General features: G+C 56.1%; 1 protein-coding gene across 1 annotated transcript; it reads left to right on the top strand.

The window, feature by feature from the left end:
• The first annotated feature begins 2,459 nt into the window (after nucleotides 1–2,459).
• On the top strand, nucleotides 2,460–9,890 carry LOC140914550 (2'-5'-oligoadenylate synthase 1). Its single transcript, XM_073352594.2, has 6 exons — nucleotides 2,460–2,695; nucleotides 4,457–4,751; nucleotides 4,966–5,141; nucleotides 6,682–6,914; nucleotides 7,814–7,958; nucleotides 8,559–9,890. The coding sequence occupies exons 1-6, from the start codon at nucleotides 2,531–2,533 to the stop codon at nucleotides 9,042–9,044; spliced, it is 1,500 nt and encodes a 499-aa protein (XP_073208695.1). The 5' UTR covers nucleotides 2,460–2,530; the 3' UTR covers nucleotides 9,045–9,890.
• The last annotated feature ends 528 nt before the right edge of the window (nucleotides 9,891–10,418 follow it).

The raw sequence follows: 10,418 nt of genomic DNA, 5'->3' as shown, positions 1-10,418 counted from the left end.
TTCTGGAGCAGCCAGAGCTGTTGCATGCATGGGAGGGAACTGGGGGCAGGAGACACAAGGGTTGCGTCTCCTTTGCACTGTGGCCCTTTTCGGCCCCTCTGGCAGGACCAGGGGCTGTTATTGCTCACCCCCCACCAGGGCTCCCTGAGCTACCGGCACCTCCTAGCCCTGGGGCAAGCAGCTCGAACTGGCAGGGGGACAGGTCCCCATATGGCCCCAGAATGGAGGACAGTGCAATGGTGCTGTGAAGCCACCTCCCCTCAGTCCTGCGTGCAGGGACTCAGAAGATGGGCCTGGGGGACTGGGGCTGGAGCAGGAGTCTGAGCACGGGGTAGGAACCCAAGGGGCAAAGGGATGCCCAAGGGCCCGTTGCAGGGGCACCACCTGGGAGCAGCAACCAGCCTGGGCTCGTGCTGCCTGGCACCACCCAAGGCCTTACCATCCGTGATGGCTTCCCATGCACTGATCTCCACGTGTCTCCGTGCCAGGCCAGGGGCGATGCCAGTGCAGGTACGTCAGCCCTGAGCAGCACCCTGCACTGTGTGGGGGGATTGTGGGAGCTCCATCACTGGCCAGTCTTACACTCAGATCAGCTGGTTTTCCACAAGCTCTGCCCTGGACATCAGAGTGGGGCAGGACTCTGGCCTGTGACAGGGGCTGGGGGTCAGACTAGCTGATAGCAATGGCTCCTTCTGGCCTTGCAGTCTTTGACTTGCCCCTCTAGGGCCCCCCAGGACATTGCGGGGGCGGGGAATCACCGAGGGGCAGGTGTGCCCCAATCTTCCCCTTCCCAACTCTTTGGCCCTTCACGCCCAATCAGCATCAGGCTTGTAAGGCAGCCCCCTCCCCCCTCACGCGCTGGGGAGCTGAAAAGGGCCTCGGGCAGTGATGGCTGAGGCCTGGCTATTTCTGACCCACTCTGCATGCACATGAAATCCCCCCGGTTTGGCTCGAGCTCCGTGTCGCCCGCTCTCCATTGGGCAGCACTGCTGGGAGCTTTGTGCTGCTCCTTGCAGCTGGTGACATAATCTGCACTGCTCAGTGTCCACTTCCAGCCAAAGCAGGCCAGGCTGCTTCCTTGTCGCCTTGTCACTCCCCCGCACCGCCCCAGGCCAGGCAGGCATGGGAACTTCCCATGCAGGGAAGAGATGGAAACCGAATCTGATGCCCCTGCCCGACTGCAAAGGAGTGATCCCTGGCTTCCAGCAGCAGCCCACATGGCCCCTCCCTTGTCACCCAGCTGGGCCTTTGCAGTTTCGTTTCTCTAGCAAATGGAAAATGAAACTTAGCAGATCATAACCGGGGAAATCCCTAGCTCCGCTGCTGCTAGTTAAGGTGGACTTAGGGAGCAGCTCGAAAGTGCTCGCCCGGGTGCTCCTCTGCCCTGGATCCCACACTGGGGTGCCGCTACAGGTGCCCCCCCTCCCCCAAATCCCGCAGTTCTTCCTTCAGCCAGGCTTGAAAATGCCCCTCAGCCAGGGGGCGGGTAGTCGCTGTCCAGGGCAAGGAGGAACCTCACCACCACTTAACCAGCCCTTTCATAAAGGAAGGGGCCGGCCTGGCAGGCTTGCTGCTGGAGACGAAGCGCAGCGATGGGGAGGCTGCCGTGAGGTTGCAGGCAGCCAGCTCCAGGACCCCCGCTGCTGCTCTGGGGTGTCCAGACAGCAGGTGGCAGAGTGACATTAATAAGACTCTGGGCTGGGGGTTCACGTCCCCCCCACCGCCCTTCATTTGGATCTCATTGATTCCTAGATTCCAGGGCCAGAATGGACTCTGCCCTCCTGTCCAGCACAGGTCAGCAACCCTGCCCTAAACTAACCCTGAGTGCAGCTCTGCCAGCAAAGCATCAGGTCTTGCTCTAAAAATGGCCAGGGATGGAGGAGCCACCAGCCCCCTTGGTACAGTGTTCCAATGGTTAATTACACTCTCACTCTCCCAGTTTACAGAGAGTCCCTGTGTCCCAGCCTGGGAGCATGAAACTGACACTGATGAGATCAGTGCCATAGAATATCACAGGGATGGAAAGGACCTCAGGAGGTCATCTAGTCCAACCCCCTTCTCAAAGCAGGACCAATCCCCAATTTTTGCCCCAGATCCCTAAATGGCCACCTCAAGGATTGGAACTCACAACCTTGGATTTAGCAGGCCAATGCTCAAACCACTGAGCTATCCCTCCCTCCCAGGTGGAGTGGGGGAGATAGATACTCAGGTTAGGGGCTGGCATGAAGGACAGCACCCCCAAGCAGGGCCTAGGGGCAGCCCCCTCCCAGGAATCCCAGCAGCTGGGGATGGAGGAAGTACGTTGGGCTGCCTCTGGAACTGGGGATGAGGACCAGCCCCCAGGCTTCTCTCCAGGCCCATGACCAGCAGGTGTCTGGTGGACAGTTCGAGTCCTGTAGCCCAGGCCACCTTAACAAGCTCAGTCTGACGCCATCCACGGGGGAGGAGATCAGCAGGGTTGGGCTGTGCCCAGGATGCTTAAAAGCAGCAGCAGCAGAGGAAGGCAGGGACAGGGAGCAAAGCAGCAGAGATGGAGCTGTACCAGGTGCCCGCCGGCTCGCTGGATGCCTGGATCGCAGAACATCTCCAGCCCAGCGAGGAATTCCGGCTGCAGGTGAAAGACACTGTCCGGAGGATCTGTGATTTTCTGAAGGAGATGTGCTTTGACGACATCAAGGTGTTCAAGACGGTGAAGGTGAGTCTGTTCTGGACCAGCTGCCGGTGTAAAAGAGCATGTCCGGGCTCCTTTGGTGCAGGCGAAAGTCTGCGTGCCTACGCTGTGATCAGGGCAAGCCTAAACCACCAGCCAAGGGATGCCGAAGAGGGCTCCCACTTACCGCTGGCTGCAGGGGGCATTATCCAAAATCCGCCCTGGCTTCCCAGTTGCCGGTGGGGTCAGGTAGGAACATAGGAGTTGCATTGTCAGGTCAGAGCAGTTTTAGCCCAGTAACCTGTCTCTGACACTAACCGACACCAGCTGCTTCAGAGGAAGGCACAAGAGCCCACTTCGTGGACAATTATAGAATTATTTGCCTATAGGGGAAGTTTCTTTCTGACTACAGGCTGTTAGTGGTCGGTTTATGCTCTGAAGCATGAGGGTTTGTCTCCCATGGACATTTCCCTTCCTGCTGAAAACAAGTAGGGATGTTCTAGTTATCCTTCCAATGTCTAATCCTGCGGAGAGGGCTGAGAAGCTCATGGCCTCTTTGAGCGAGTTCCACAGGTTAACTATATGCTGTGTCACAAAAAATACCTTTGAGCCATTTTAAATGTGTTGCCTTTTAATCTAGCATTATTAGACATCCAATTTTTCTTCTCTGAATCAATGGCTCTCAACCTTTCCCCTGTTGGGTCACGACCTTGTAATCAGCACTCCCTTTACCAAAAACAGGACAGGAAGTTTGCAAAACCTCTCCCCAGTCCCATTTATTATGTCCAGAAAAATTACACTAAAAGAGAGTTATTGAGATTGCAGCTCAAACATTAGGAAATGCCGGAGGGAAGGTGGCCTGTTTAACCTTAATTCGGCCCCATTGTGCATATGTATTACAATACAAGCTTTAATTACGTGATCACATATTATTTTTTCCATGGGACCCTGCCTCATTCAGTGCACAGGGTGGACTTGTTCTACGGGTGAATCAGGGCCAGGTAGTGAAGGAGACTGTTGTCTGTAGGACCCCTACAGACTTTGCAGCAGATGGAAAATGTGCAATGAATGGGGCAGGGGGTTGCAGAGAGAGAAAGGAAGGTCTCCTGGGTAAGACAGTTGAATGCTTCCCTGGAGAACTGGAGTCTATCCCTGCCTCTGCTACTGAGTTCCTGTGTCATGCTGGGCAAGTCACTTAACCCAAACTGTTCCCAAAGTGTGCATTCTTCATTTTTGGGGTGCCCAACTCAAGCCCTGGGCTCTGATTTGCAGAAGTGCTGAGTGCTCACAGCGGCGACTGAAGCCAACGGGAGCTGGGCTTTGTCCGTACAATGTTCTGTATAAATGCTATGTTATCTGTGGGGCTGGCCAAACTCTGACACATCTGTACTGCGCATGTGCAAAGGGAGATATTTCAAAGGTTCTTAGCTTGGTCAAAGTTGGGTGGATTTTGACGGGCATGGCAAAAGGCATAAGGCAAAAGGCTTATCCCTGAGACGCAGGCCACCCTGCTGCCAAATTTCAAGTCTCTGCCCCATAGCGTACGTGGGGGGCGTTAGACCATCTTCGGTGATCAGAATGGGATGCGGGGGGAGGGCACCCCAGCAGTGTACACTACAATACTGGATTCAATATTTCCTATTCCATCCTAACACTTCTGGTATGTTTCTGGCTGCCCAGCAGGGGCCGTTGTGCCTGAGGGGTGACCTGGCTGAGTGGGTGCAGGGGCATGGCCCCCATGCGGCTCAGCGCCCTGGGGTTGTTGAGAGGGCAGCGCAGTGAGCAAATGCTTCTGTTCCGTGGCAGGGCGGCTCCGCGGGGAAGGGGACAGCCCTGAAGAACAATTCGGATGCAGATCTGGTCCTTTTCCTCAGCTGCTTCTGCAGCTACCGGGACCAGCTGGAGAACCGTGCGACTGTGCTTGACACCATCAGGCAGAAGCTGAACCGGTGCCAACAGACCATCGCCTTCAGCATTGACGTGGAGGTTTCCCAGCCGAAGGAGAAGGGCACCTGCCCGCGCTCGCTCTCCATCATCATCCAGTCAAAGAGGAGGCGGGAATCCATCGAGGTGGACGTGCTCCCAGCCTATGATGCCTTAGGTAGGGACTGTATCCCTGCCCCTCAGTTCGGCCTCCAGGGATCCAGCAGGTTTGGGGGTACCCACTCCCCTCAATGTCCCCAGGGCTTATCCTGACAGAGCTCATGGAAATGAAGGTGCAGCCTGTGTATGGGACACGGGAATAGCCCAAGGCCCATTGGGACAGGACTCCCCTCAGATCTGTGTGGTGACCCTCCCTCCCCTCTCTCCCACAGGGCAGGTGACTCCTGGCAGCAAACCTTCCCCCCAGGTCTACGAGGATCTCATTCGGACCAGAGCCAAGCCCGGTGAGTTCTGCACCTCCTTCACCGAGCTCCAGAGGGACTTTGTGAAGCGTCGCCCGGCCAAGCTCAAGAACCTGCTGCGGCTGGTCAAGCACTGGTACAAAGAGGTGAGGTGCCCTGCCCTGCCCCAGTCACTGATACCCCCCTTGCTCCTTCTCACCGGGCCACCAGCCCTGGGGGATACCATTGTATGTTAATGCAGGTTCAGATGGAGAGCTCTACCGGCAACCTCCCACACTTTAAAACCCCCTGGAATAAAGCTACTCACTGGAGCCCCTCCACCTGCCAGGGCTGCTCAAGTCTTTCCAGAAGATCACTTTGCTTCCCATTATTTTGCTCCCAGGAGATGGTGGTCATCTCAGCTTAGGCTGGTCTTTCCTAGCTCACTTCTCTCCTGGATGCTCTTGGGTTGGGCTCTGGCGGCTGGGTTCAATCATCCCGTCAAAGGGCCCCAGGTGTCGCTGGAGGCAGGCAAGACACTGGACTAGATGGATCTTGCCCCTGATCCAGTCTCGCAAGTTTGCTGAGTCCCTCTCTAGCAGTCCCAGAATATCTGTCCAGATCACTGGTCCCCAAACTGTAGGGTACACCCCACCAGGGGTACACAGAGGAACATTAACTGTGGACATGGCAGGGCCTGGGACAGCCTCCACAGAGGGCATGGAGGGAGCGCCACCCAGCCCCGCTCTGCCTCCAGCTCTGCCCCCAACCCCATGGCTATGCTCCTGGCCGCAGCACCAGCCACAGCTCCGGCCATGGCCTTGGCCCCCGGCTCCCAGTTCCCACATGCGTGCAGACAGATTACATTACAGTTAAGGGGGGCGCGACATGAAAAGTTTGGGGAGCACTGGTTTCGATGGTTTCGGTCACTTTCAGGCAAGTGCTCACAAGATCTTCTGATCATGAACTGGACCAGAGGTTAAAGAACAGAATCGTTGACCACATTGAACAGTCTGACTGGGAAACAGTTTCCATTAAAAATCATTCAAAAACAAAACAACAATTAATATAGCAATACAGATAGATATAAATTCCTCATTGGAACTAAATTCTATAGCTTCATAACAAACACACACTCAAACATCCAGTCTCACATCTCTCGTCCTCTAATTGCAGGGCAAGCAATTGCACAAAGAGCAAATTTCAGATTATGATTTCACGACCTATTTGCTGCTCACTTGAGTGGAAATTACACTAGCCTGTCAAATGACACTTTACAGGGTCAGGGGAGAAGGATTTTCTTTATCCTAATAAACACCTGAAATGATTCAGTGCCTGATGCCACAGCCTGTGGGGACTTCACAACGGCAGTGGGAATAAAATGTGGAGCCTTCTGTTTCAGAAGCACGGACCTCTGCCACCTGAGCTAAAGGAGAATCCCCACCAGATGTTAGCAATATAGGGCCTTGACACACAACAGAGCAGGTCTGATTACATGCTCTCTCTCTCTCTAGCTAGTACATTACATCCTGGCTCCCATTCTCTGGCCATTGCTCAGTAGTTGAGTGTTGTGGTGAGCACAGGACATGGGCAGGGGAGAGGTAGCGGGAGGTCACCCACCTGACCATGCAGCAAGAGGGATTTGAGGGCCCTGTACCCCCACCCCATCCCGTGTCTCAGGCTGGCTTCCCCCCATCTCCTTAACAGCTTTCCAAGACGACGTCGGGCTTGCCCACCAAGTACGCCCTGGAGCTGCTGACCATCTATGCCTGGGAGAGCGGCACCAAGGGGGCGGAGAACTTCAGCACGGCCGAGGGGTTCCGCACGGTGATGGAGCTGCTGTGCCGGTACCAAGAGCTCTGCGTCTACTGGACCGAGTTCTACGATCTCCAGTCCTCCGTGATAGGGCCCCATGTCAAACGGCTGCTGCGGGAGCCGTGGTGAGACCCCTGCATCTGCTCCTCTCGTCTCTGCGCGGCTCGCTCACGTCCAGCTGCAGCTCGGCCTTCCTTCCTGCGTGGGAGGGAGGCTCTGTCCTACCCTGGGACACCCGAGCAGAGAACTGGCAGCTCTGCTCAGCATCTCTCAGCCCTGCCACCCCAGAGGCCCCTGCGGTTACACTCAGCACCAGCCAAGTAATACGGCCAGCCCAGCACGCGCTGCGCCACGTGTAGCCAGGTTGCCTCTGGGGGCGTTCGCCCAAGGGGAGCCCTGGCCCCATGGAGCTCACCGGCCAAACCCCATTAACTGAAGGGGGCAGGATTCCACCCGGCAGCACCCGTATGAGCAAGAAAGGGTTGGGGGCTCACAGCCTGGCACAGGTCTGTCCCCACTCCTCCACTGTTAGCCTGTGCCTCAGTTTCCCCCAGGGGCATGGTGGGGATGACGACACTGACAGGGTGAGAGCTCGCAAATGAGTGTGTGTGGTACCCAGCAACACCCCTGGGCTGGCATTAGAGTGCAATAGTACCACAGGGACTAGGGCAGCGGCTTCTCCAGCCCCTCAGCTGCCTGCACACTGGCTCTTCCAGGGTGGGTGACACCGACCATACTCACCCTCCACCATTGCCCCATCCCCAAGCCCCTGGGATTCCGGCTCCAGCCGGCCAAGCCTGAGACTCCCTCCTCCAGCTCCCCTCCGCACCCCAGGGCCCTGCCTGAGCCGGGACAGGCACCGTCAGCAGCAGGCAGCTGGGATGTGTCAGCAGCCTGGACGCAGAGCAGGGCCTGGCTCACGGGGGAGAGGGAGCGAGCTGGGGCAGACAGCAGAGCCACTGGCCACATGGGCAGGTGGCTCAGCCCAAGAGCCATCGACAGAGAGAATCCATTGTGTTCACAGCCCCGTGATCCTGGATCCAGCCGACCCGACGGGAACCTTGGGGCAGGGAAAGAGCTGGGACCTGCTGGCGAGAGAAGCCGCAATCTGCCGGGACCAGCTGTGCTGTAGGAACAGCCTCGGCCCCATCCGCTGCTGGGACGTGCAGGTACCGACGCCTCTCGGGGTCCCTTCCCACCCCCGCCTGTGATGAGCTCGTCACTGAGCCTCCGGAGCATGGAGTAGCCGGGTAGCTCCCCTCATGGCTCCTGCGTCTGCCCCACTCACCACAGCTGCCCCTGCTGGGAAAGGCTGGGGCTGGCCTAACTGGGAGCTCCCCGCAATAGCCAGTGCCCCCCTCCGCTCCCCACAGCACCCCCTGCTGGGAGAGGCTGGGCCTGGGGTAGCCAGGGCCTCCCCCCACAGCCAGCATTCCTGCCCCCTCCCCACAGCACCCCCTGCTGGGGAGGCTTTGGCTGGCGTAGCTGGGAGCTCCCGCACAGCCAGCACTTCTGCCCCCTCCGCACAACACCCCCTGCTGGGAGAGGCTGGGGCTGGAGTAGCTGGGAGATCCCCCTCCCCCCACAGCCAGCGCTTCTGCCCAGCTCCCTGCTACAGAATCTGATGGGCCCAGAGCTGTGGGAAACGATTGTGTTGAGATTCCACTCCCCAGCAGAGGTTCCTCTGCCGCGTGCCATTAGACGTTCCCCGCTGCCCCACCTGGGCTGTCCGACCCCCACCCATCCCCGTCTCCTTGTCTCTCTTCCAGCCAGCCAGACCCATGCAGGTGACGGTGAAGCAGCTCTCAGGGGTCAGCCTGGACCTGGGGCTGAGCCCCTACACGACCATCTGGGAGATTAAGGAGGAGCTCGAGCGTGCCTGGGACATCTCTCCCTACACGCAGCGCCTGACCCTGCAGGAGCCTGGCCTGGGAAACCAGCTGCTGCTGGACGATCAGACCCTGGCATCACACGGCATCTTCTACGACACCACGGTTCTGATGCTCCTGACCGAGCCCCAGTGGATGGAGATCTTCGTGAAGGACCATAACAGCAGAACCCTGCTCTATGGTGTCCGCGCCAGTGACACCGTCCTGGGCCTGAAGAAGAAGATCGAGGATCGCACGGGTGTCTCCGCCAGCCAACAGCGCCTGACGTTCAACAGCAAAGAGCTGCAGGACGACTGCACGCTCGCCCATTACAGGATCCGGAGCAAGAGCACCATCTACCTGCTTCTGCGCCTCAGGGGTGGGTAAGATGCTCACTGGGTCACCGGGACCTGCACCTTCATGGGCAGGCGTCTGCTGTGTCCCCGGCCAAGAGAGCAGCACAGCGGGCTATGTTTCCCAAGAGCCTTTGCATGATAATTCAGGGCTTTGCTAATGTGCCCCTGTCACCTTAGCAGTGAAATATAATATCTCACTAAAAGGTGACAGAGGGCCAGAAAGAGTGAATTAACTCACAGACTGACCTGACCCATGGCCGAACTCTAAAGACTTGTTAGGAAGATATGTGAATCAATAGAGCTTTGAAATGCAAGCCTGCCTTGTTAGAAGGGTAGCTGTTTGCTCAGGTCTTGTGATGGAAGCAAACAAGTCTTGTCTATTGCTGTAGCTTTGATTCAAAGATCAAAAAAGGGATTTTAACATTTATGATGACACTTGAGTGAAATAGTATTATTGTCTGTATGTCTCTTTGAAGGTTGTGATAAACTGTATATGAACCATTTAATGGATAAATTACACTATGCTAATTGCCAGGATGGTTGGGAGACAGAAGATTAAGCTTATTCTCTCAGGCCAAGAGGCTGGTGGAAAATGTATAAAAACCCTGGGACACCATCCTGTTTTAACTCAGATCTGCTTTGGGCTTCAAGAAGGGGATACCCTGAGCCATAAGGATTGGGATCCCCAGTCACTGACTGGAGTCACCCCAAATATGGACATTGGACTATACCTAAAAGGACTTTTGGACACTACAAACTCATCTCTGATATGTTTCTGAACCTCAAGAATTGAATTCAAGTCTGTATGCATATTGATCTTTTAACCAACACACACTCTCTTTTCTTTTTAAATAAAGTTTAGTTTAGTTAACAAGAATTGACTGTAGCGTGTATTCTGGGTAAGATCTAAGTTATAACTGGACATGGGTATGTGGCTGATCCTTTGGGGTTGGAAGAACCTTTTCTTTTTTTTGATGAGATAAGATTTTCAGTAATCATCATCATATCTGACCTGTGTGTCTGGACAAAGGCCTGAGGCTGGACACTTTAAGGGAACTGCATTGTCTGGACTTCTGAGTAACCAGTGAGGTAATACAGAAGCTGCTTTGTGCTGGCTTGGTAAATCTAAGAATTGGAATATCCACCAGCTTTTTGGGGTTTGTTTGCTTTTCACCTCAGCTGGCTCCCACGGGCACCATCGTTACACCCCCACGTTCCAGAATCGGCACCACGTCCTTCTGTAGCGCAGGCTGTCCCCACACCTCCCGCTGCAGCTCCTGGGAGCTGTTTCCCCCCTGCTCCGCAACCCTTTCGCGATGTACTGCCCCCAGTGCAGAGCTGCGTGCTGGGCGCCCACCAGACATTGTTCATTAGTCCCGTTGTTGTAGTCCCCTTCCTCCTCCCT

The sequence above is a fragment of the Lepidochelys kempii genome, chromosome 7, assembly GCF_965140285.1.
Source record: "Lepidochelys kempii isolate rLepKem1 chromosome 7, rLepKem1.hap1, whole genome shotgun sequence".
Lineage (NCBI taxonomy): Eukaryota > Metazoa > Chordata > Testudines > Cheloniidae > Lepidochelys > Lepidochelys kempii.
The sequence above is the reverse complement of the archived record's forward strand: the minus strand, read 5'-3'. Positions and strand labels throughout refer to the sequence as shown.

Bases quoted from the DNA above. Each gene is read 5' to 3' on its own strand.
- LOC140914550 (XM_073352594.2), top strand. From the start codon at position 2,531: ATGGAGCTGTACCAGGTGCCCGCCGGCTCGCTGGATGCCTGGATCGCA. The intron at 4,752-4,965 runs GTAGGGACTGTA...TCTCTCCCACAG, and splicing joins CCCAGCCTATGATGCCTTAG to GGCAGGTGACTCCTGGCAGC. The intron at 6,915-7,813 runs GTGAGACCCCTG...TTGTGTTCACAG, and splicing joins CGGCTGCTGCGGGAGCCGTG to CCCCGTGATCCTGGATCCAG.